Source organism: Thamnophis sirtalis, unplaced genomic scaffold (genome assembly GCF_051295495.1).
Source record: "Thamnophis sirtalis isolate CommonGarterSnake01/CBP01778 unplaced genomic scaffold, rThaSir2_p1.2 scaffold_2, whole genome shotgun sequence".
NCBI classification, from domain to species: domain Eukaryota; kingdom Metazoa; phylum Chordata; class Lepidosauria; order Squamata; family Natricidae; genus Thamnophis; species Thamnophis sirtalis.
The window spans coordinates 54,133,585-54,160,696 of NW_028261382.1; the positions used below are offsets into that span (position 1 = coordinate 54,133,585).

The 27,112-nt window shown below is 47.1% G+C and overlaps 1 protein-coding gene across 1 annotated transcript; it reads right to left on the reverse strand.

Moving 5' to 3' along the window:
• Window positions 1-64: 64 nt before the first annotated feature.
• Window positions 65-27,112, reverse strand: THOC5 (THO complex subunit 5). The gene is given in 21 exon segments (XM_087705605.1): window positions 65-331; window positions 1,147-1,337; window positions 2,922-3,037; window positions 7,088-7,175; window positions 7,433-7,488; window positions 7,491-7,535; window positions 8,426-8,540; window positions 9,799-9,895; window positions 10,639-10,740; window positions 12,641-12,749; window positions 13,633-13,732; window positions 13,993-14,033; window positions 15,321-15,398; window positions 17,808-17,940; window positions 19,229-19,343; window positions 20,675-20,821; window positions 21,514-21,611; window positions 23,284-23,398; window positions 24,942-25,090; window positions 25,632-25,862; window positions 27,007-27,112. Coding segments are annotated over 20 exon segments (2,055 nt in total). The 5' UTR covers window positions 25,728-25,862; window positions 27,007-27,112; the 3' UTR covers window positions 65-267.

Here is a 27,112-nt window from a genome sequence, read left to right on the forward strand (position 1 = left end):
TAAATAAATACCTGGGCAACGCCGGGTTATCGGCTAGTATTTCATAGGTAAGGACTTCAGAGACGCCCTTTACTCAATTTTAATTCCTTCGGAACGATTTCCACAAGAGATGGAGGAATGATGACCGCTTGGCTGTCTTCTCTGGCGCGGCTTCAACAGGACAAAAGTTCCGAAATCCATCAGAAACGCATCAGCTCCAGACCCAAAACAATTCCCTTCGCTTGGGAAGGGTGGCCTAAGTAGGACTCCCAGCGGCTGCGGCTGGGCTCAGCGATGGCTGAAGAATCCTTGGGAGTAGTTGTATTTGAAGGGTTTCAACCGGCTGGGTCCCCTATGGAAGAAGGGAGCTTTCAAAAGTCACGGGACACTAAGAATAAACACTCCGGATGGCCCTCGTGCACCAACCGTCCATGGATATAAGAAGTTACATTTGTAAAATGACTAATGTCATCTTTGAAAGTACCGTATTTTTCGAAGTATAAGACGCACCTAGCTTTTGGAATGGAAAACAAGGGGAAAAAAATCTGCCTTTGCCTCCCAGCAATTTGCCTCCTTGCACCAAACAGCCCGTTTCCGTTTCAATTTCAGCACAGCCTGATTAGCACAAGCACAGCTGATTGTCGGTTGGACCAGCTTCCCGACGATCAGCTGTTTCAGGCTGCAGGATTGCCGTGGCCTATTGCCGCCTCCGCGTGCCCAGTTTTCGGCCTCTGGGCGCTCCGTTTTCTGCCCGTTCTGGGTGGGAAGGACTGGGACTAGTGGGAGTCAAATCCGCCCGTTTCCGTTTCAATTTCAGCACAGCCTGATTAGCACAAGCACAGCTGATTGTCGGTTGGACCAGCTTCCCAACGATCAGCTGTTTCAGGCTGCAGGGATTGCCGTGGCCTATTGCTGCCTCCGCATGCCCAGTTTTCGGCCTCTGCGCGCTCCGTTTTCTGCCCGTTCTGGGTGGGAAGGACTGGGACTAGTGGGAGTCAAATCTGCAGGGATTCCTTTTATTCCTTTTTTTTTAACCAAGTTAGAATTCTTTGAGCTGCCATTCCACTTGAGTTATCCCATGTCGAATCATCTGGCGGTGAATTAGCCAGGGCGAGTTGCCCCATTGCCCTTCTGCCAGATCTCCCTGCCCCCCCCCTGTTCGCTCACCTGGCCAAACGGAGGCACATTTTCTCCTGTGGAAATTCCTTGGGACCTTCCACGCTATTGTCGTGTGTCTCAGTCTCCAGGTACAAATCCAGGACGACGCAAAGGCGTTGCAACTGGTTGGTGAGGAGTTGGTAGCCCGGTTTTGGCCCGCACAGTTCTTTGTAACAGACGTTGACCTCACTCTCCATAGCCTAAAAAATCGTGCATATATATATATAATTTTTTTTTAAAAAATACGAACATCCCATCTTTTCTTGAGCATAGGAAGCTTGTTGATTTTTTCCTCCTAACGTATCTCCTAATGCGAATACAGCAATAGCAGTTAGACTTATATACCGCTTCATAGGGCTTTCAGCCCTCTCTAAGCGGTTTACAGAGTCAGCATATCGCCCCCACAGTCTGGGTCCTCATTTCACCCACCTCGGAAGGATGGAAGGCTGAGTCAACCTTGAGCCGGTGAGATTTGAACCGCTGAACTGCAGATAACAGTCAGCTGAAGTAGCAATAGCAGTAGACTTATATACCGCTTCATAGGCCTTTCAGGCCTCTCTAAGCGGTTTTACAGAGAGTCAGCATATTGCCCCCAACAATCTGGGTCCTCATTTTACCCACCTCGGAAGGATGGAAGGCTGAGTCAACCCTGAGCCGGTGAGATTTGAACCGCTGACCTGCTGATCTAGCAGTAGCCTGCAGTGCTGCATTTAACCACTGTGCCACCTCGGCTCTTTTATAATAACAACATTAAGCATAATAATCCTCATCATCATGATACTAACAATGATCATATTGTTTACATCTCTATCTTAACATATTTTCTACTCTTGGTCAGATTTGGGTTCCTAATAGCATCCGAAAGTAAATCAGAGTCCGAGGGAAAGGATTCCTCAATTTATTAAGAGAGCCATGTTGGCACATTTGGGAAAACCCGAATCTGAAAGCTTCCCGGTTTTCCCCACCCAGTTAAAAGTTCAAGATCTTGCCCCCACACCCAACAAGTCCACCCCATGGTCCAATCTCCCACTGCCATGCTGGCAGCTTCCACCCATCCAGTTCCGGTCAGGTGCAGAGACCTTGACTTTCTAAGAAGAATGTTGTTATGGCTACACATCACCCAACTCCAAATAATCCCTCCCCTCCCATTTTCCCACAGTAGAATGTTTGGCAGGCCTGAAACCTAAGAAGAAAAGTTGTTTCACCGACAAAACCGCGCCCGACTAAACTGCGGTGACAAAACCGCAAGTTCTAAACCGCGTCGACGAATGAGCGCTGAATCGCGCCAACAACAGTGCACCGACAGAAGCGGGCTGTAAACCTAAACCTAACCCTAAACCTAACGCTAACCCTAACCTTAACTTAAATCACGCTTCCGTCGACGCGCTGTTGTCAGCGCATTGATGATGTCACGGTTTTAGCGACACGGTTTTATCGGCGCGCATTTGTCGGGTCACGGAAGATAGCTCGGAGGTCTGACACTCTTTTTCAACCTCCATTTTTATTCTCTAACCATTGATAAAATAATTCCCATTATCAAATAATATTCCCGTTAGTTCTTTTTCCTTAATCGCCAGCATTTATCTGTTCGTTTCTGCACGTTCTAATATTTTCCTAATCACCTTTTCATCGGCAGGGATCTCTTCCCTTTCCCAATGTTGTGCAAGTACAATTCTAGCTTGCTGTTAATGCATGAATAATTAAATACATTTAACCTAGGCCACTTCCGGGTGGACTTCCAATTCCCAGAATCCCCCAGCCCCGTTCCCCCGTCTCGGACCTACCCGAATGTTGTCATCATTCATGCTGGTTTTCTCCCCTTTCCAGTTCAAGCACAGGCTGAAGACGGGAGGGATGGAGGAATATCCGGGGTTCAACACTACGGAGGCCTGGAGCTTGGCTGCAGCCGAGATGGAAGCAAGAACTCTGTTTAGCAAGGATGCCTCTTTGACACGCAACTACACTTTCCAGCAGAAACAAACCAACAAGTATCTGCTATCCCAAAGCTCAGAGGAGACCCTGCTGGTGTTCTCGCTGAAGTTGGCGAGAATGAAATTTGGGGGGGGCTGCAGATTTGTTGGAGGGGGTTGAAATTTTTTAAGAGAGGTTGTGCTCCCACAACCTCCCAGGAACTCTGTACACTCAGGAATCTCAGCTCAGCCCCCAGTCTTTTTTTAAAAAAAACATATTTTTATTTCCATTTCCATAACATACAATCACATGTATACTATACATAGCCAGTATCATATAGTATTAAATAATGATTACATCAGTTCCTCTTGTCCTCAACACCCCAAAAAGATTAACACCCATTATTAGCTCTTCTACTCTCCATACACCTTTCTTCTACCTCTCTCTTACTTCCTATCTTCCCTCCATCTTCCTCTCCTACTCTACTTCCCCTTCCTTTCTCCTTCTCCTCTCTCTACACATTCCACTCCTCCTTATCCTCATCCTCCTCATCTTCCCCCCTTACCCTCTCTCCTATCGCTCTCTTCCCACCTTTCTTCTCCCTTCTGCTTCCCACTCTTCCTCTCATTGGTGTATTTCCGCTTCCATACTACTCTACTTCCCCTTCCTTTCTCCTTCTCCTCTCTCCCCTTACACTCCTCCTTATACACCTCATCTTCCCCTTCACCCTCTCTCCTATCCCTCTCTTCCTATCTTCTTCTCTCCTCCACTTCCGACTCTTCTACATCCTGTCTTCCCTCCATCATTTTCTATTCTACTTCCCCTTCCTTTCTCCTTCTCCTCTCTCCCCTTACCACTCCTCCTTATACACCTCATCTTCCCCCTTCACCTTCTCTCCTATCCCTCTCTTCCTATCTTTCTTCTCTCCTCTACTTCCCACTCTTCCTCTAATTCACTTGGCGTGTTTCAGCATCTGAGCAAAATCCCTTTTGTGTTAATGGTATTTATAATTCCATTTCAATATACATAAAAAAGAAAAAATAGCAGTATACATGTATAATCATCCCAACATCCCTCCTCCAACTTAGTAAACTCCACTCCCTCCCACCCTCCCCCCAACCCCCCCAACCTGACTTCCCAGAACCAATACAAGGTATAAATCTTTAACAAAAACAGTTTAAGATATACTTAAGAGAAAACGTAGAAAGTTAATAACATCTTTGAATTGATCTTAGCTCCTCCTTGCTAGGCTAACTATAAACAATTTGTATCGTTTCTGATCTTAGTCATAAACTATCTGAAATTTCCTAGACCCATATTTATTTTGAATATAGTCAATCCATTTTTCCCAGTCTCGTTTAAATTATCCTTGAGATATGCAACTATTTTAGCCATCTCTGCTAAGTTTGTGATATTCAATATCCATTTCTAGATAGTAAACAAATCTTCCTTCTTCCAGTATTGCGCCACCAACAATCTAGCTGCAGTTATCAAATGCAAAGTCAAGTTAATCTCTACTACTGTACAGTCAGTGATTATACATAACAGAGAATAGGTGGTTTTTTTGAGAGAGAGAGCATTTTACATAATCCATCATATTTTTGTCCAGAATACCTTAACCTTTTTATAAATCTACCATGTAATTAATATTAATGTTTTTTTCCCAACCCGTAGCAAGGCATTCCCCAAAGCATGACCTTTAAAGTTCTCATCCACCTCTTTATTATACAGCAAACAAGCAGCCATATACCAAATCAAACCCTTCAATACTGAGCACTCCATTTCCTGCTAAATAATCCAATCGCTTAAACATTCCATATTAGAGATTTAGTTACCATCATTAGCCCCCTGAAACTTTTTAACAGCCATCTGAACCTCTTGAAATTTAACCTTTGGCCTAGCTCCTCCCACTGTTTCTGATGTAACACCTGTATGCTCCTGAACGGTGGCTTGTGTACGTTGATTTCTTAATTCCTGTTCCATTCGTCTGGTAACCACGCGGTCTTGTCTTTGTTCTTTAGCTTCTTGTACCTCTGAAAGAACAAGTTGATCCCCCCTTGTTAAAACTTGAGTGGCTTGCTTTCCATCATATCCTTCTTGCTCTCTTTGTCTAGATCTAGAGGAAGAGGGTTGTCCACCCTTCAGTACGTTGGTGTAGAAATCTTGAGCTTTCCATACTGTATTGAGGTGATGTCTTTTTCCAAGATAGCTAAATGCGATGCCGGTTGGTGTGTCCCATCTAAACTGTATCTGGCGATTTTTGAGCTCTTCCACTAGAAAGGCATAGTCTAGATCTCAGCATTTTAGGTGGTATCTCCTTCAAGACAGTCACCTCCCGACCCCGGATTTGAAGCTTATTTTTGTAGGATTCCTGTAATATCGCATTTCTCACATCTCTAGTGGCGAAATAGACCACTATATCTCTTGGTAAATGTTTTTGTTTTGCCAGCGAGGAATTAACGCAATAAACCTTTTCGATTTGCCAGTCAAGATTCCCTCCTGACCTTCCCGCCATCAGATCGAAGGCTTCAGAGAGTCTTTTTCAGGTTCTCTTGTGTATTTTCAGGGAGGCCCCTTATCCTTAAAGCCAATTCCATTTGCCTATACTGTAGCATTATGATTTCATTGTCTGCATCGCTAACCTTTTGCTGGACCGTTGCCAAGTTCGTATTAGCGTCACTAAGTTCTTCTAACTTTTCTTCAAGGGCCTGTGCATAACCAACTATTGAATTCAGAGCCGTCACCAAGTCCCTTCTAATCATTTGGTTACATGTCATAAGTTTTTCAGACATCTGTTTGTGAGAAATGGCCTAATCTGTCTGTCAAGTTTCCGAAAAGATGCCCTAAATCTCTTCCTTAAGTTTTGTTTCTATCGTAACAGCATGATTTTTTAACGCATCGATTAATTCCTTCTGCAGAATTTCCCTTGTCAGGGGGTCCCCTGCAGATGTAGAAGGGAGTGATGATTGTATTTTAGCAGAAGGCGCTGGTGAATTTCCGGCACTTTTCGATGCAGGGGGGGGGAGCCCCCAGTCTTAAGACAGCTGGAAAATGGGCTGTGGGGTGTCTAAATGAAGTACAGGTGGTATTCTAACCCAGGCTTCCTGAGACAGTAAAAACCACAGGCTTAGACCCCCAAACCCTATTTTTATTTCAGCGGCTGTGAGTTGTGTTCATTCACAGCCCGTAATGAGTCACAAACATTTTGTAAAGAGTCCGACAGAAGTCTGCCAAAGTCTTTTGGGATAAGACTGATAAGCACCCGCCTTTATCTCCCTTGAAACGCTGCCAGAGACCGAATTGCCAATTGGTTTTGCAAGGCCACGTGGAGCACAGAGTCAAAACGGAGTTTCAGAGTTTAAACTGACCACAAAGAACCAAGTTGCTTCCTGCAAAGGCTCACATCCATTTGCTCCTCTTTTATGCCTTATGGGAGGGGCCAGTCATCTCCAAGCCTTACTCCCGAGTCGTTCCTTTTGTCTTAACAGTTCTTGCCTTCTGGCAGCTCTGTGCATGCACACACTGGAAACAGGCTCCCCCTGTTCCTCTGCCTTGCTGATGTCAGACTCCAGAGGCAGCACATAACTCCCAGATGGCCCTGGCCCCCTCTCTGCCTCCGATGCAGAGCCCTTGTCCGAGCCTTCCCCAGACTCCAGGACTGGCCCATGTTCCTTCCCAACCTCCTCACTGTTTGACTCTACTGCCGGCTTCGTTTTTTGCTCCTCTGTTGTCTCTCCTGTGTCTTTCCCTTCTTCCTCCCAAGTTGCTTCTCACAGCCCATTACAGAATCCAGTTTCGGTTTCATAAGGATCGAACTGGGGACCCCAAGTTCGATTGCTGAAGATCGGGGTCTCCAGAGGACCCAACCACTGCACCCCACTCCCCCTTTAGCAGACATGTTTTGTGGCATATCTTCCTTTGCTGCACCGGGGAAGAAATGTTCTGTTTTTCTCTTCCCCGAAGTAACAACCACTAGGCATCTCCTCAACCTCTCAGTTGGGGGGGAGAGAAACCCACAGGAGAAAAGACGCAAACTCACCTGTGCCTCTCTCGATCAGTGCCAAGTAGTAGAGGTGAGTATCTTCAGCCAAACCAGACTCAACCACGTCTTTAGTGTAAGGCAGTTCCTAGAGGGAGGAAAAGCAGAATGTTCTGGTTTGCTGGTGGCCTGCGGAGCTGGCAGCAGATTCGGAGAGTGAGGAGGTTGGGGAGGAACCTGGGCCAGTCCTGGAGGCTGGGGAAGGCTCTGAGGAGGGGCTCCCTTCGCCAATGTCTCGCTTAGCATAAATTTTGGGGTTCCGTTGTGGTCGTCAAGTTGAGGGCGATTTGTACTTGTCTATTTTTCCCGCGGAAGAAAAGGCTACTTCTAAAGGAAGCTACTTACCATGTAATCTTCGTATGTGAGGGATATCCACTTCACCAAATGCGACATAATCTTGGCGGGAAGAGATGCTGAGACTCAGGGGAGACGGGCAGAATGCCATGTTCTGGAGGCAACAAGATAAGGAGATAAGGGGCCCCTCCTAGAAGACAATTCTTGCAAAAGGACCAAATAGAAGCTTCCTTCTTTAGTCCCCGAGGACCATCCTGCTTTTCTACACCAAGAGTAATGTAAAGACTTGGGGACTTCAACTCCAAGAATTCCTCAGCTGGCCTTCCTGCATTGGTCCGTTGCTTTTAAATCTGTTTTCTTTTTCCCTATTTTTAACTTTTTATCCTTTTAGTCTTGTACTTCGTAAGCCGCCCAGAGTCCTACGGGATTGGGCGGCATATAAATTTATTAAATTACAATTACAAATTACTGGTTTCCTTTTGAAACTTGACTCGAGACTCATGAGTTATTTAGGGCATCTTTTCGGAAACCTGACAGCCAGAGTAGGCCATTTCTCACATTTTTCAGCAACTGGGGGGGGGGGGGGGGAGAGAATAAAAAGAAGTGCCAGCGAAGATAATTGGGGCATTGAACAGAGGTGCACCCGGTTAATGGACAGAGAACTATAAAAAGAGAAAGGACTTCATTTTTATATAGGTCTCCAAACTCGGCAACTTTTAAGACTTCTGAACTTCAACTCCCAGAATTCCTCAGCCAGCCTCCCAGGAATTCTGGGAGTTGAAGTCCACAAGTTTCAAAGTTGCCAGGTTGGAGACCCCTGCGTTATTTTATTGATTCCTTTACTGGGCGGGAAGGGACCTTAGAGGTCTTCTAATCCAACCTTCTAGGCCCGAGACTTTTATTGCACCCTGGACAAATGGCCTATACGGGGAGCATAGACCTGTGGATTTCAACTCCCAGAATTCCCCAGCAAATGTCCTATATGGGGAGCATACAATTCCCCCCCCCCTTTGCTAAGAGAACGGGACGGTGCCAAGGACTCACCGAGGGAAGCAAACTGCTTGTGAAGGGCCAGGCGCGACTCCAACCTCGTTTTGAGCAGTTTCATGGTCCTCTCCATGTGGCTAGCACTCAGTGAGTTATCAGCGACCACAGGATTCTGTATGACAAGATAAAACACCCTTACAGGAGGTCCTCATTCAGCGAAGGCCTTGTTTACCGCGGTCCAGCAAAGCCAAGGGAAGCTGAAGTTAAGATCAGAAGGCTAGTTTTGCCCCCTTTTTACGACTTCTCCTGCCCGCGTTGTTAAGTGAATCATTGCGGTTCGTTAAGTGAATAGCCCGGTTGTTAACTGAATCTTGCTCGTCAGGTCTCCAAAGTTTTATCACGTGATGCTGGGAAACAGCAAAGGTCATAAATCTGAACCGGTTGCCAAGGGTCTGGATTTGAATCACGGGGATGCCGCAATGGTCGTAAGTGTGGAAAATGGTCATAAGACACCTTTTTCAGTGCTGTGGTAGCTTTGAACGGTCACTAAACTAACTATTGTTAAATCAGGGACATCTGTACAGGAGATCCCTTGGCTGATCAGGATCAGACCTGGTTAATATTTGAATGAGAAGCCATTGTGAGTCCAACTTGACTTGGAAGATTTCAGTGGCTCCTCTGCACAGATTTCACATCAATCACTTGGGCACAAATGTATGCACAAAACACAACACACACACCTGCCCTTTTGTTGATGGCATCTGTTGTGGCCCGCCAGCGACCAGCAAAGCTGGCAGCAGATTCGGACAGTGAGGAGGGTTGGGGAGGAACCTGGGCCAGTCCTGGAGTCTGGGGAAGGCTCGGATGAGGGCTCTGTGTCAGAGGCAGAGAGGGGGCCAGGGACGTCCGACAGTTATCAGCTGCCTTCAGAGTCGGACATCAGTGAGGCAGAACAGCTGGAGCCTGTTCCCAGTGTGCCCATGCACAGAGTTGCCAGACGAAGGGAAGAGCTAAAGAACAGGGGTTGACTTGGGAGTAAGGCCACAGGTGGACAATGAATGGCCCCTCCCAGAGGAAATAAAAGAGGAGCGAAAGGGGAGTGGAGTTTGCAGGAGACAATTAGTTTGCTTCATTGGTTCGTGACTCTCCGAGACTCCTTGCCAAGGTCTGCAGAGATCGGCCTGGCAGCTCTCCAAGCCAGATAAGGTCCATGACCATAAATCCTCCCTTGAAAGACTTTACTGGAGGTGAATGAGCAGAATTCACAGCCAATTAATCAAAGGCGTTTTTGTCGGGACCAGGAGTTGGCTTCAGGCTCTTGGGAAGCCTCGGTCGGAACAGCATCAATTGATCTTGGCCTTGTGTGCGGATTAAAAAGGAACCACTGAAGTTCGGAAAAGAGCTTTTGGGAGGCATCTGTCCACACCTACCTGGGGTTGGTCCTTGGGGAAGTGCAAACCCCCCAGTTTTTGCACCCATACGTATGGATGGCCCAGTTCAGGCACGTAGTCGTTCAGGGTCAGGATGCTGGAAAGGGGAAGAGAAGAAGGGATGAGGACAATCAACAATCAGAAGACTGCAATGCATATTTTTAAAAGAAAGTTAAGATATGTCATACATTTAAAAAAGAGATATCGTATTTTTCGTAGTATAAGACGCAGCTTATACTCATTTTCCTGCAAAAATGGGGGCGTTTTTGTCTTCCCCCAGCCCTGCTGAAGTCTGCAGAGTGCTTCTCGGAGCCGGGGAGGACAAAAACATTTTTTTCTTACTTACCTCTTTGAAATCTTGGTGCATCTTATACACCCGTGCGTCTTATAGTCCGAAAAATACGGTAGTTTCCATCGCACTGTGGTAGCCATCTTGGCGAGTTTGCCCATACAGGAAGTCCTTGATTTACGATCACCACTGAGCCCAACGTTCTGTGCTAAGCCAGATAGTTGTTGAGTTTTGTGCCGTTTTACGACCTTTCCTGCCACGGTTGTTAAGTGAATCGGGCTTCCCCGGTGACTTGACTTGCCAGAAAGTTGCAAAGGGGGAATCACAGGACCCATGGTACACTGCAACCGTCATAAACAGCAATCAGTTGCCCCGCGACTGAATTTTGAACCCACATAGCCGTGGGGATAGGGCCACGGTCGTAAGTGTGAAAACAGACACGGCTCATTTTTAAGCGTGCGGCTGTCCCTAGACAAATGGATGTAAAATATCCAGGACTATCTGCCCCATTGGGGTAATACGGGCAGCCCCATCCCTCCCTACTGGCTTACCCCACTTTGTCGAACTGGAACTGGTTGGCGGGGTTTGGAGTCCTCTTTCCGTGGTCCCCAGGATAGAGGCAGCTCAGAAGAGAATCGGGGCACAGCAGGTCCCTAGGGAAAAAAATCCAGGAGGGGGAAGAAAAGGGGTCAGTCAAACTCGGGGTGACTCTGCGGCTGCCCGTCAGTTCAAATTCTGCCTGAACTGAGGGAGCAGGGAAGCCTTCCTGCTGTCTAGGTTCCGACAGATGCCCTAATTAACTCATGGGTTTCAAGCCAAGTTTCAAGAGAAAATCAGTTACCGTATTTTTCAGAGTATAAGACGCACCAATTTTTAAAAAAAGGTTTTGCACTCTGCAGACCTCCTTCATCAAAAAAAAGGGGGCATGCATAGCCTTTAGGAGGCTTGTAGAGTGCTCCTGGGGGCTGCCTCCCCCAAAACGGCCCATTTTTCGCTCATTTCAGCCCTCCCCAGCCCCCAGGAGCACTCTGGAAGCCTCCTAAAGGCAATGCACGGCCATTATTGCGAAGGGAGAGGGGTTTCTGGAGGCCAAAAAATGCTGTATTCAGTGTATAAGATGCACCCAGATTTTCACCCTCTTATTTGAGGAGGAAAGGTGCATCTTATACTCTGAAAAATACGGTATTTATTAAGAGCAGCATGTCGGCATCTACTCGAGGGAAGTCAACTCTGCAGCACATAATTTATGGCTCAACTTTAAAAATTAAAGTTTTTTATTTTCATACAAATAACCACATGTGTACCATTACATAACCAACACTATTTTGCATTATTCAATATTATGTCAATTCATCTTGCCATCAACCCCCAAAGACTATCATTGGCTCTTCTCTCTATACACCATATTTATTCTTGCCTCTTCTCCCTTTCTCCTCCTCCCTACCTTTCTTCCCTCTGTCATTTACAGCTCAACTTTGACCCTCTTTCCCCCTCCTCTCAGTCTGTGTCATAAATCACATTCTCCAACAAGGCGGGCTATAGAAATCCATGCCTCACAAGCCAACTTTGGCAATCTGAGATCCAACCCTGGAAGAATGTATGCCTGGAATGTGCTTCCCCCCCTTGCGGCTCATGGCAATTCGAGTGCAAACTAGAAATCCTTTGTCAGTTGACACCTGAGTCATCAGCAGAGTTTCACACCCCAAATCCGGGCAGAAGGGACACATGTCAGCCTGTCACACCTGCTAGCCACCTTTCAGGTTTCAGGCCTGCCACACTTTCTACTGTGGGAAAGTGGAAGGGGGAAATTATATGGAGTTGGGTGATATGTAGCCATAACAACATTCTTCTTAGAAAGCTAAGGTCATCTTTGTCTCTGCACCTGACCGGAACTGGATGGGTGGAAGCTGCCAGCATGGCAGTGGGAGATTGGACCATGGGATGGACTTGTGGGTGTGGGGGACAGGATCTTGAACTTTCAACTGGGTGGGGAAAACCGGGAAGCTTTCAGATTTGGGTTTCCCCAGATCTGCCAACATGGCTCTCTTAATAAACTGGAACTTTGAGGAATCCTTTGCCTTGGACTCTGATTTCATTTGGGACAGTCTCTTAGGTCGTGGGGGCTGCCATTCGGACGGGGACCATACCGCACCAGGACCTACCAGCTGGCCCGCGTGTCACCGCCTGCCCGCCACACCGGGAACCACCAGCTGGGCAGTGCGGCCATGTCCTGTGCCGGAAGCCACGCCTGCACGCTACACAGTGTAGGGACTCTGGAGGCCACGGAGAAGTTACCGAGCTGTGCGGCGGCCATGAAACGTTTCCCTGCTATTGCTAGGAGCCTGCCAAGGCCGGATGGGTGGCAGAGCCTGCGCAGGGCATCCGCAGCGTGCCCAGCCTACCAGGGGTTCTGAAGGACACCACGTGAGAAGTGGCGTCTTTTGACATGAAAAGCTGGTAGCCACAACGATTCAACAGCTATCCTGCTCTCTCCTCCCATGTTGTCTTCTAGCCACCTTGAGTTTCTCAGCAGATTCCCCCGTGACAGCTCACCCAGTGCTGATGGGCACGGTCATCTCCGTGGCTGCGGTCATCTTGGCCTTGACGGTCAGGACGTTGAGGTTCATCAAGTAGTAAAAGGTCAGGAACAGCAAACTGCCATCTGCAAGGACACACAGCCGGGGTCACTCTCCCAAGCACAGAAAGGGTGTGGGTGTGTGGGCGTGTTTGTCTGCTTGCGTGTTTCAGTTCTCCAGAGTGGAGTCCCAGCACACATCCTCATTGCTAAAGGAAGAGACTCCAGGAAGGAAAATGTCAGTCCTTTGAGGAATTCTGGGAGTTGAAGTCCACAAGTCTTACAGTGGCCAAATTTGGAGACCACCCTGATCTACCCTATTGCAGCCCACATGGACATCATTATATTGTTTGAGATTAGAGTATGAAAGCCAAGGAAATGATCAAACAAATGGAGAGGAAGCGAGTCCATGCTTTCTAATATTAAGGGTCCTGTAGTATGGTCAAACACATGAAGATGGTAGCCATGATGGTACAATCTAAATTCCCAAAATCCATTGCAGCTGCCAACTTGACTTTGTTAGCCATACTCTGGTGGCCCTTGATGATGAATGCTGCTTTTATTACTGGAGTGAAACTAGAAACGAACTGCCTTGTAATCCAATAACTCAACCCAACAACTCAACCCAACTTAACTCAACCCAACTCAACCCAACTTAACTCAACCCAACCCAACACAGCTTAATTCAACCCAACCTAACTCAACTTCTCAACCCAACTCAACTGAACCCAACCCAACTTAACACAACCTAACCTAGCCCAGTCCAACTAAACTCAATTCAACGTCTTAACCCAACCCAACCTAACTCAACTTCTCAACTCAACTCAGCCCAACTCAATTTAACTCAACCTGACTTTTCAGTTCAATTCCACCCTACTCAACTCAACTCAACCCAACCCAAATCAACTCAACTCCCAGATTGGGACCACAAAGTGGCAATAAAAACCGATAAATCCTTTGGTTTTCCTACCTTTGCACTTCAGGTTGATGGTGACGGACAGAGGGTGCTTCTTCAACATCTCTTTCCGCTTGTCATCCAGCTGCACCCCCAAAGTTGGCCGCCGGCGTTTCTGCAGTGGGGGAGAAAGAAAACCAAAACGTGTTTAATCGCATAAGCAGAGATACTGTAGCACATCCTGCACAGAGTTTAGGGTTGGACTAGATGTCCTCTAAGATTCCTTCCAGCGCTACCAATCTATGATTTTTTGGCTTCCATGGGTTAATTGAAAGGGACACCCCCCCAAACAGGAATATGTTAAGAGGTTCAGGCAGGAGTTGTTGGCAACCCTCGTGTTCTCAGCTTTGGCCCCCAGCCATCACCAATCCTCACCGTAGTCTGCTCCTCCTCGACGTCGGAATCGCTCTCGTCATCTGGGAATACAAAACAAAACATTAGAAGAGAAAAACTTGGCAGATTCAACATCTCAAAAGCCTGTGTGGTTTGCCAGTCACGATGTAAAAAAGATGTGGAGACTCTAGAAAGAGTGCAGAGAAGGGCAACGAAGAGGATTAGGGGACCGGAGGATAAAACACATGAAGAACAGTTGCTGGAACTGGGGATGTCTAGTTTGATGAAAAGAAGACCTGGGGGTGACATGGTAGCAGTGTTCCAGTATTTGAGGGGCTGCCCCAAAGAAGAGGGAGTCAAGCTATTCTCCAAGGCACCTGAGGGCAGGACAAGAAGCAATGGGTGGAAACTAATCAAGGAGAGAAGCAAATTTAAAACTAAGGAGAAATTTCCTGACAGTTAGAACAATTAATCAATGGAACAATTTGCCTCCAGAAGTTGTGAATGCTCCAACACCGGAAGTTTTTAAGAAGATGTTGAATAGCCATTTGTCTGAAACGGTATAGGCTTTCCTGCCTAGATAGGGGGTTGGACTAGAAGACCTCCAAGGTCCCTTCCAAGTCTGTTATTCTATTCTATTTCATTATTTCTATTCTATTTCTATTCTATTTCTATTCTATTTCTATTCTATTTCTATTCTATTTCTATTCTATTTCTATTCTATTTCTATTCTATTTCTATTCTATTTCTATTCTATTTCTATTCTATTTCTATTCTATTTCTATTCTATTTCTATTCTATTTCTATTCTATTTCTATTCTATTTCTATTCTATTGCTATTCTATTGCTATTCTATTGCTATTTCTATTATTTCTATTTCTATTCTATTGCTATTTCTATTTCTGCTGGGCTTGGATAATAGCTATTTTGAATTACTGTAATTGCTTGTAAGCCGAGAATTTTAGGGGTGAAAATACCCACCCCAAAACTGGATTTGGCTGATCTGCCAAGGTGCTTATCTGCAAGGATACAGGTAGCCCTCAGCTTACGATCATAATTGAGCCCTATGACTCTGCTAAGTGAAACATCTGTCAATTTGCCCCACTTTACAACCTTCCTTGCCACAGTCGTTCAGCGAACCACTGCTGTTGTTAAGTCAGTCACAGGGCTGGGACAGCGACTGTCATAAATATGAGCCAGTTGCCGAGCATCTGAATTTGGACCACGGGGATGATGGAACGGACGGTAAGAGTGAAAAACGGCCGGTGTGACTTTCAACGGTTACTAAACGAATGGTTTTAAGTTGGGGACTAGCTGGAATAAGGGTACCTCTAGCCGGTACCCTCAGAACCAGCAACGCCGGCACTTACCCTGGGAGTCTTCCGGAGGTTTGCAAAGGGCTTTGGCTTCGTCCACGTTTCCTTCGATCGCCACCGCCAGCTTCTTATCTGGGGGAAGAGAAAAACGCCTGTGATCCTCTTTCTTGCAAAGACCCTGGGAAGGTTTAACCTGCCCCCCTTCTGAAAGGGGGAAACCGTTGGGCCACGAGTTGGTCTGTGCAGCCCAGGCTGTTCAATGGCTCTCCCTGGGCCTCTCCTACACCTGTCCCTAACGCTCCCTTTTCCATCGGCAGCTGAAGATGCAACGCGGGAGAATCGATTGGTCAATCTGCATTATTCAGAGGAACTTCATAGTCGTGGTTTTTTTTTTTTTTTACTGCGGACACACATTGTTGCCTGCTCTCAAAAGTGTACATATATATAACATACATACAGACATGTTATCTATATCTGTCTATCTAATCTATCTATCTATCTATCTATCTATCTATCTATCTATCTATCTATCTATCTATCTAATCTATCTATCCATCCATCCATCCAGTCTGCCATCCATCCATCTACTATCCATTCATTTTTATATCCATCTATCTAGCTTTATATCTAATTCATCTATCTGTCCATCCGTCCGTCCATCCATCCATCCAGTCATCTACCTACCTACCTATCACCTCTCTCATTCATCCACATTATCTAGCTACGTCTGTCTGTCCATCCTATCTATCTATCTCATCTATCATCTATCTATCTATCTATCTATCTATCTATCTATCTATCTATCTATCTATCTATCTATCTATCTATCTATCTATCTACCTACCTACCTACCTACCTACCTACCTACCTATCTACCTCATCTCTCATCTATCTATCTATCTATCTATCTATCTATCTATCTATCTATCTATCTATCTATCTATCTATCATCTATCTATCTATCTATCTATCTATCTATCTATCTATCTATCTATCTATCTACCTACCTACCTACCTACCTACCTACCTATCTACCTCATCTCTCATCTATCTATCTATCTATCTATCTATCTATCTATCTATCTATCTATCTATCTATCTATCTATCTTCTATCTATCATCTATCTATCTATCTATCTATCTATCTATCTATCTATCTACCTACCTACCTACCTACCTCATCTCTCATCTATCTATCTTCTATCTATCATCTATCTATCTATCTATCTATCTATCTATCTATCTATCTATCTATCTATCTATCTACCTACCTATCTACCTCATCTCTCATCTATCTATCTCTATCATTATCTCTCTCTCTCTCTCTCATCTATCTACCTACCTACCTACCTACCTACCTCATCTCTCATCTATCTATCTATCTATCTATCTATCTATCTATCTATCTATCTATCTATCTATCTTCTATCTATCTTCTATCTATCTATCTATCTATCTATCTATCTATCTATCTATCTATCAATCATCTATCTATCTATCAACATCTATCTAATTATCTATCAACATCTATCTATCTATCTATCTACCTCATCTATCTATCTCATCTCTCATCTATCTATCTCTATTATCTATCTTATCTATCTAATCTATATCTAATCAATCATCTATATCTATCTATCAATCATCTATATCTATCTCATCTCTCATCTATCTATCATCTATATCTATCTATCTATCTATCTATCTATCTATCTATCTATCTATCTATCATCTATATCTATCTGTATCATTCTCTATCATTATCTATCTATCTCTATATTATCTATCTCTATCTTCCTATCTTCCTATCTATCTATCTATCTATCTATCTATCTATCTATCTATCTATCTATCTATCTATCTATCTATCATCTATCTATCTATCATCTATCTATCTATCTATCTATCTATCTATCTATCTATCTATCTATCTATCTATCTCATCTATCTATCCAGCCATCCATCCCTCCATCCATTTTTATATCATCTATCTAGCTTTATATCTAATCCATCAATCTGTCCATCCATCCAGTCTGTCATCTACCTACCTATCATCTCTCTCTCATCCATCCATCTATGTTATCTAGCTACGTCTGTCTAGCTATCCATCCATCCTATCTCCTACCTACCTACCTACCTACCTACCTACCTACCTACCTACCTACCTACCTACCTACCAACCATCTATCTTATGTATCTAATCTATTTATCTATTAATCCATTATATATCTTCTACCAATCATCTCTCATATTGTCTAACATCTCTTTCTCCCATCACACACACACACCCACACACCCACACAGAGTCCTCGACGTAACCTAATACCTAACCTAGAAAGCTGCAGGCACCCAGCCTAGGAATCCTGGAGAAGAAACGGAAGTTAACCAGGTGGCCCCATGCAGTGGCAGCACCTCCATTTGAGCTTTGGCCTTCAGCCAGAGCTGCAAAGAGCGATCGGAGCCTGCGTTTCCTTCAGTGAGGGATGGGGGGATGGAAGGGGATAGGGAACTTTCAAAGCTGGCCAACTCTGGACTACTCACCACAGGCCTGGCCGTAGGCGCTGGCTTGGACAAAGAGGACGTAGAGCGGGGGTGGGAGATGCCTGGCTGTTTCGTATTGTTTGTGAACTTGGTCGAAAGGCATGGCAAAGTATTCCTGGACTGGAAGAGAGGCCTGGGAGGAAAAAACAGGAAGGGAAAAAAGAAAAAAGAAAAAAAAAAGGTCAGCTTGCAGGGGTTATCAGTAGGGAGTGGTTGGAAAATAAAAAATAAAAAGTGAAAAGGGAGGGCAAATCAACTATTTTATACAAGTTGAGTCGCAGGTGGCATGGGGAATTCATGGGGAAGTTTCCAAGTTGCCCACCCTGTACTAAACTAGAACGGTCCAGTTTCCCACCTGCCATAAGCTCAAAACAAACTTGTTGTGGCCCACTGGCCCCTCCAGCAGCCGAATCAGAGGAGGAGGAAAGGTGTCAGAGTCAGCATCAAGGCAACCTATGAGCTCTGAGGTGGGATGGAACTGGGAGAGAGAGAGAGAGAGAGAGAGAGAGAGAGAGAGAGAGAGAGAGAGAGAGAGAGAGAGGGAGAGGGAGAGACAGGGAGGGAGAGGGGGAGAGAGAGGGTGGGCGGAGCCTCGGTTTTCCTTCTGCCCTCAGGTGGAGAGTCAACAGCCCCCAGGTGTGGAGGTGGCTGATGAGGAAGAGGAGGAACAGTTGGGTCCAGTGCCTGGTGCGCGGATGCGTAGAAGGCAGAGGAGAGGAGAGCAGTGGAAATCTATGGGCTGGTCCTTGGGACAAAAGTATCACTGCTACAAACGAAGCCCCACCCTCACTCTGGAGATAAAAGGCAGGAAGTGGAGATAAATAGGTGTGGCAGAGGAGAGGAGAGCAGTGGAAATCTATGGGCCGGTTCTTGGGACGGAAGAGCCACTGCTGCTAGCACAGCCCCACCCTAGCTCTAGGGATAAAAGTGGAGCTAAATAGATGAGGCAGAGAGGAGAGGAGAGCAGTGGAAATCTATGGGCCGGTTCTTGGGATGGAAGAGCTACCATTGCTAACCAAGCCCCACCCTAGCTCTGGAGATAAAAGGCAGGAAGTGGAGATAAATAGATGTGGCAGAGGAGAGGAGAGCAGTGGAAATCTATCGGCCGGTCCTTGGGATGGAAGAGCCACTGCTGCTAGCAAAGCCCCACGCTAGCTCTGGGGATAAAAGGCAGGGGGCGGAATAGGTGTGGCAGACAACTATTAATCTCCCTGCCGGCCGGACTTGTTAGCCTGCGGTGAGACAGATACTTTTTTGCCGAGGCTCCTAATAAAGGAATCACTGATTTAACTTCAGAGGATCTGTTGTGTTTGGGCAGCTGGGTCAGGGCACAAACCAAGCCAAGTTATGCGACAGGGATGCAAATAACCGATCCAGAATCAACAGGATGATCTAAAGGCTTGTTGGATAAAGGACCATACCTGCATGATGCTGTTCAGCCGAGGCTGGAGATTGCTCAGGTATTCCTTCTTCACTTCTATCTCTTTCAGGATCTTCTCTTTGTTGGCTAAACTTTCTTCGTACTTCTCTGCCAGCCTGCGTAAAAAAAAAGAGACACACAGTTTATGACGGTTATAAACAGAATTAACATCAAGGGTCCTGCGTTCAGTTTTGTTCGTCACGATGTAGAAAAGATGTGGAGACTCTAGAAAGGGTGCAGAGAAGAGCAACAAAGAGGATGAGGGGACTGGAGGCTAAAACCTACGAAGAACGGTTGCAGGAACTGGGTAGGTCTAGTTGAATGAAAAGAAGGACCAGGGGAGACATGATAGCAGTCTTCCAATATCTCAGGGGCTGCCCCAAAGAAGAGGGAGTCAAATTATTCTCCAAAGCATCTGAGGGTAGAACAAGAAGCAATGGGTGGAAACTAATCAAGGAGAGAAGCAACTTAGAACTGAGGAGAAATTTCCTGACAGTGAGAACAATTAATCAGTGGAACAACTTGCCTTCAGAAGTTGTGAATGCCCCAACACTGGAAGTCTTTAAGAAGATGTTGGATAGCCATTTGTCTGAAATGGTGTAGGGTTTCCTGCCTGGGCAGGGGGTTGGACTAGAAGACCTCCAAGGTCCCTTCCAACTCTGCTATTGTATTGTATTGTATTGTATTGTATTGTATTGTATTGTATTGTATTGTAATCAAGGGGATAAGCAACTTAGAACTGAGGAGAAATTTCCTGACAGTTAGAACAATTAATCAGTGGAACAGAAGTTGCCTCCAGAAGTTGTGAATGCCCCAACACTGGAAGTCTTTAAGAAGATGTTGGATAACCATTTGTCTGAAATGGTATATGGTTTCCTGCCTGGGCAGGGGGTTGGACTAGAAGACCTCCAAGGTCCCTTCCAACTCTGCTATTGTATTGTATTGTATTGTAATCAAGGGGATAAGCAACTTAGAATTAGGGAGAAATTTCCTGACAGTGAGAACAATTAATCAGTGGAACAGAAGTTGCCTCCAGAAGTTGTAAATGCTCCAACACTGGAAGTTTTTAAGATGATGTTGGATAACCATTTGTCTGAAACGGTATAGGGTTTCCTGTCTAGGCAGGGGGTTGGACTAGAAGACCTCCAAGGTCCTTTCCAACTCTGCTATTGTATGATATTGTATCAAGTGTCCCTAGGTGGCTTATTACAGAAAATGAAGAACACAATATAAAACGTTGAAACAGTAAAGTTATCACCATGAAAAGGACATTAAAAGGCAGCTGAGGAAGGAGCAACCTGCAGCAGAGTGGAAGTGGGATCGTCTCTTCATCCACCAGCCCTCCCCAGTACGACACACGCCCATTAGGGGGTTCCGGAGGGCGGGAGCCGCCACAGAAAAGGCCCTGCTTCCTTCTTGCCGGGGGTGGGGGGGCTGCCCTACTCACCGTTTGCGCTGCTCCAGTTCCCAGTCGAGGCGGGAGAGGGTCTGCTCGTGTGGGTCGCCGAGGGTAATGTCCGATTTGCTGATATCTGGAGGGGCTTCTTTATAAAACTCGTCCACGCTCACCAGTTCGATCTCCTCGTGCTTAGATCTGTGCCAAGGGGCAGAAAGGAGACGGCTGGCTTTAAAAAAAATCCTGCGTTTCCCTCCCCAAGAGATACTGGAAAGGATTAAAACAGTGCTGCCCGAGAACCGTGGGTGGGTGAGTGGATATCCATGTATCCGTCCACCCACCCACCCACCCACCTGTACATGTCCATCCATTACGAAAGGAATAACATTTAGACTTATATACCACTTCATAGTGTTTTACAGCCCTAAGTGGTTTACAAAGTCAGCCTTTTGCCCCCAAATAATCTGGGTCCTCATTTGACCCACATCGGAAGACGGAAGGCTGAGTCAACCTTTGAGCAGAGTTAGTTTTCAATACTGCATTCTAACCATTGTACAGGAAGGAAGGAAGGAAGGAAGGAAGGAAGGAAGGGACAATAACAGTAGCAATAGCACTTAGACATATACCGCTTTATAGTGCTTTTACAGCCCTCTCTAAGCGGTTTACAGAGTCAGCCTTTTGCCCCCAACAATCTGGGTCCTCATTTGACCCACTTCGGAAGGACAGAAGGCTGAGTCAACCTTGAGCCGGTCAGGATCGAAACTGCCAACGTGGTGGCAGCCGGCAGCAGAAGCCGCCCTGCAATACCGCATTCTAATCACTGGCGGCTCTTTTTATCTTCAACCTTAAAACCGTCCACCCTGTCGCCTTCCACCCCCTGGCGGACTTACTTGAACTCCAAACACTTGGTGATCTCCTTCTGCAAATGCATCACTTCGTAGAGCAAGTTTTGGAGCTGGAGATGATAAGCATCGACTTTCTGTTTCGCCTGCATCCACAACAGAAAGAGAGGCCGAAGTCGCCACGTTAGGGGGAGCCAAGAAGAGGCTTTCTCTGACCTCTTAGGTGCTGGCCCAGAGAGGTGGGAGGGAGGGGGGGGCAGAAGGGATGGTTTGTTTGTTTTTTAGAAAGGTTTTTATTTTTATTGCATATTTTAAACGAAGGGCCCTTCGTCTCTTTGACGTCTTCTCTTTTTTTTCTTTTCCTTGGTGTAAATATGTTTTATTTCCATTTCATTTCGTATAGTCACATATATACTGTGCATAAACGGGGCATATAACATTGAACAATAAACACAGCCCGCCCTCTTGTCAACAATACCCCCCAAAATACAAACCCAATATACCACTTCGACCCACCATACACCCTTTCTTTCGCCCCCCTCCAACTTTCGTTCTTCCTTCCAACATTCCCTTCTACCCTACTTCCCCTCCCCCTCTATCACTCCTCTCTCCCAATACACTCCCTCCCTTCCTTCTCCTCCTCCCTCCAATCCTCTCTCCCACCCTCTCTCCCCCTCTTTCTTCTTTCCCTCTACTCCTCCCTTCGGTGTATTTCTACTATCTATCAATATATTCAGCTTGTCCTATTTTTACACTAAAATTAAAGAGCAACAGTATACAAGTGCAATCATGTTACTTTAAAATCTAATCTTTGATGTCTTCTCTTATGCATAGTTCATTCGACATCGTATTTCCATTTCCAATTCCAGCCATCTTATTTCCCTTCCCTATTTTCCAATTTAAATTTAGTGTCTTCTCCAATCGATAAACATAAATACCCCCATTTGCCCCTCCGGGTTAACCAAATGTTAACCTTTTCATTTCCGTCTATTTTTCTGTTTTACTATAGATAACGCATAGCCTCACGTTTAATTTTGCACAATGAAACATTTCCCCTTCGTTAAATTATCCACAATTAATAGTATTAAATCTATTTCCCTGACATCGTATTAACTATGTACCATTGACAATGTTAATTATATTTCATTTTATTCTACTAGTAAATCCTCTTCCTCCTTTCCTAACCGTTTTCTCTTTCTCTCTCAGAAATTTCCCCTCTTTTATAGCAATAGCAATAGCAGTTAGACTTATATACCGCTTCGTGGGGCTTTCAGCCCTCTCTAAGCGGTTTACAGAGTCAGCATATCGCCCCCAACAACAATCCGGGTCCTCATTTCACCCACCTCGGAAGGATGGAAGGCTGAGTCAACCCTGAGCCGGTGAGATTTGAACAGCCGAACTGCAGAACTGCGGTCAGCTGAAGTAGCCTGCAGTGCTGCATTTAACCACTGCGCCACCTCGGCTCTCTCTTCTTTCCATCCATTCACCTAATTTTTTCTTTGTCTTTATCATTTCTACATTTTTCTTCCCAATCTTCTTCTCTCTTTTAATTCTATTGTTTTGGTAACTTGCCCCAGTTTTTTTTCTCCCATTATTCCGACCTTTACAGAAGGGATGGTTTGGTGGGAGGAGCATGGGCATGCTCGGATGAGGGAGGCGGCACCAGTGTGATGATGCCTGCACGAGAGGGCTGGGCATGTGCCCACATACGCAGGCACCATCCAGCTACTGGCACAAGGCCCAGGTTGCCACCCCTCCCGCAGTCCCAGGGTGGTTTATTCCACCCTTCCCTGCGTCTTCTCCTAGACTTGGCCGCACCTCGTGAGTCTGGTCCCTCCCCTTCTTCAGCCGAATGTGAGCCAGGCGGTTGAGCTTCTTCAGCGTCATGAAGTGGACGCAGCTCTGGATCCGTCGCTCTTCGATCTCCCGCGGCCTGGAAAACAGAACGGGGCGTGGGTTTATTCACCAGATCCTGTTGCGTGGATTTCGGAAGCTCAGGGTACCCTACGGACAAACGGAGAGGGACAGAGAGAGAGAGAAAGAGAGAGTATGGGAGAGAGACGGGGATGGGGAGGGAGAGGGGGAGAGGGAGGGAGGGAGAGAGAGAGAGAAAGAGGGAGAGAGAGAGAAAGGTGACGGGGATTGTTTGGGTGGTTGGAGTGCGTTCGAAACTGGATTGCTCCAATGGGAATATGGTTCCCCATCCAGAATGCAAAATACTGAGACCCCTTAAGTGTCAACTGGGTGTGTTTGTGTGTGAGAGAGAGGGAGGGAGGAGAGAGAGAAAGGAAGGAGAGAGGGAGAAGGGGAGGGGGTAAGGAGGGAGGAAAGAGAGGGAGGAGAGAGAAGAGCAAGGGAGGAAGGAGAGAGAGAGAGAGGAGAGACGGAGGGAGGAAAGAAAGAGGGAGAATGAAAGAGATAGATAAGGAGGGGAGGAAAGAGAGAGGGAGAGAGAGGGAGGGAAGGAGGGAGAAGGGGGAGGGAGAAGAGAGAGAGGGAGGAGAGAAAAGGAGGTAAAGAGGGAGAAGAACGAGGGAGGAAAGAGAGAGGGAGGAGTGAGAGGGAGGTAAAGAGGGAGGAAGGAAAGAGAGGGGAGAGAGAAGAGGGAGGGAGGAAAGAGAGAGGGAGGAGAGAGGGAGAGAAGGAGGAAGAGGGAGGAAGAGAGAGGGAGGAGAGAAAAGGAGGTAAAGAGGGAGAAGAGGGAGGAAAAGAGAGACGGAGGAGTGAGAGGGAGGGAAAGAGGAAGAAAGGAAAGAGAGGGGAGAGGGAGAAGAGGGAGGGAGGAAAGAGAGAGGGAGAAGGAGAGGGAGAAAGAGGGAGAAGAGGGAGGGAAGAGAGAGGGAGGAGAGAAAAGGAGGTAAAGAAGGAAAAGAGGGAGGAAAGAGAGAGGGAGGAGTGAGAGGGAGGAAGAGAAGGAAGGAAGAAAAGGGAGAGAAGAGCGAGGGTGGAAAGAGAGACGGAGAGAAGAGGGAGGAGGTAAGGGAGGAGAGAGAGGAGAGCAGAGAACTTTGATTTTTGCCAAAAATTCTCATAGGTGGTCCTTGAATTTATAACAGTCCATTGAACGACCGTTCAAAGCTCCGATGGCACTGGAAAAAGAGACTTATGACCATTTTTCACCGTTGCGACCTTTTGTGGCTTCCCCGGGACTGTGGGATCAAAATCCCGGTGCCTGGTTCATATTTACGACCGTTGCTGGGTTCCCGAGGTCGCGCGATTCCCTTTCTTCCAGCCGTTCGGATGAGCAAAGGAGGGGGGGGGGAGCCAGATGGAAACACTTTTCACCCCCCTGTTCCCAACTTATCGACTGCGTTGATTCACTTAACTCGCTGCGGCCAGAAAGATTCGTAGCGAGGGCCACGCGAAGACTGAACTCGCTATGCAACATAAACCTCGGGCTCAGTTGTGACCGTACGCCGAGGACTACCCCGTATTTCCTGGGGTGGTGGCGGCTGTTTGATGACACCCGGAGTGACTTACGCTATCCTTATGTCCTTTTGCTCTTCAGTTCCTGGATCTCCGCCATCAGCCTCTGGAGATCTTGGCACGTCTGCTTGTACAGTTCGTAATCTCGGCTGGGGTCTCGCAGTTCCACCTCGGCCTCCTCGCTGTAGTACCTGGCATCCTACGGAGAGGAACGGAGGAGGGAAGGGGTGAGGGGCGCTGACCTCGGCAGGCGGTTGTCACTTCGACGCAACAGCCGCAGAGGAAAATGCCTCGGTCCGTTCTTACGGCATCGTTCTACCGCCGTGATCACGAGCTGCAGGGGGCACGCCAGCTATCAGCTCTCCACCGCGCATGCCGCGCTGGCCAGCCGATTTTCGTCCTTCCGGAGGGCTGGGAGGGGACTTCTGGTTGGCTCGTTGGCGGCCATTTTTCGCACTGCGCAGGCATCAGGGAAGCCTCCGGAGCCTGGGGAGGGGTCGTAGCGCATGCGCAGGTGGGCGGGGAGGATTGACTTGGTGTGGGCCCACGCACCCAATTGTGGCACGCCATTAAGAAAAAGATTAACCGTCACTGTTCTACCGTGTTTCCCCCCAAAATAAAACAGGGTCTTATTTTCTTTTGAACACCCCCCCCAAAAAAAGGTTCAGCAACAGATTCCTCCACCCCCAAAAAACCCGCCAGGTGTTTTTTTTTGCAAGGACGCCTCCTGCACGCTTTACCTGATCCACGTCCGATCTGCTCCGCTTGCCTTCCTGCGGCCCGCCATCCATGCGAATGACCTTGGGCTTCCGCTTCTTGCTGGATTCGGAGGACATGACCTCGGGGTTCCCTCGCGGGGGGGGGGGGAAGGAGGAGGAGAAGGCGGGAACCAGTGGGCGGAGGAGCAATCGAGCCAAGTTGTTCTGAGGTTTAGATTCTTTTTTCTTTTAAGCCGCCTTTTGGGTGTCAGACTTTTTATAGAAGTAAAAAATTGTAAAGAAAACAAGAAATAAAGAGGATGAGATCGGCCCAAAGTCACCCAGTCAGCTTTCATGCCTAAAATGGAACTAGAACTCATCGTCTCCTGGTGATCCAAAGCCACCCAACTGGCTCTATAAACCCAAGGCGGGACTAGGACTCCCAGTCTCCTGGTGATTGGCCCAAAGCCACCCAATAGGCTTTATACGCCTAAGGTGGGACTAGAACTCCCAGTCTCCTGGTGATTGGCCAAAGTCACCCAGTTGGCTTTATATGCCTAAGGTGGTACTAGAACTCCCAGTCTCCCAGTGATTGGCCCAGTCACCCAATTGGCTTTATACGCCTAAGGCGGGACTAGAACTCCCAGTCTCCCGGTGATTGGGCCAGTCACCCAATTGGCTTTATACGCCTAAGGCGGGACTAGAACTCCCAGTCTCCCGGTGATTGGGCCAGTCACCCAATTGGCTTTATACGCCTAAGGCGGGACTAGAATTCCCAGTCTCCCGGTGATTGGCCCAAAGTCACCCAGTTGGCTTTATACGCCTAAGGCGGGACTAGAACTCCCAGTCTCCCGGTGATTGGCCCAGTCGGTGATTGGCCCAGTCATCCAATTGGCTTTATACGCCTAAGGTGGTACTAGAACTCCCAGTCTCCCGGTGATTGGCCCAGTCATCCAATTGGCCTTATATGCCTAAGGCGGGAATAGAACTCCCAGTCTCCTGGTGATTGGCCCAAAGCCACCCAATTGGCTTTATATGCCTAAGGTGGTACTAGAACTCCCAGTCTCCCGGTGATTGGCCCAGTCATCCAATTGGCCTTATATGCCTAAGGCGGGACTAGAACTCCCAGTCTCCTGGTGATTGGCCCAAAGCCACCCAATTGGCTTTACCGTATATGCCTAAGGCGGGACTAGAACTCCCGGTCTTCACTATTACACCAAATTGGTTGTCTACGAAACTGATAACTTGGCCGAGTTCGCCGCAGCGATTCTCCCTTTAGCGCTTCCCGCTGGGAAACACCCTCTGCACATGGTCAGAGGACACCCCCCCCCCGTCAGAGGGCCAGCCGAGCCCAGCGCATCTCGAGGCCACTCTACCGGCCTCCAGCGGCCTCTCCAGCCCGAGAAAGCGGTCTCACCTCAACCGAGGCTCTTCTGCCACCGCTCGTAACTGCGACCAGAAAGGCCCACCCGGAAGTAGATCCCCAGTAGAGATTCCCGGCGAGCGGCTAGAGCGTCGCGTCG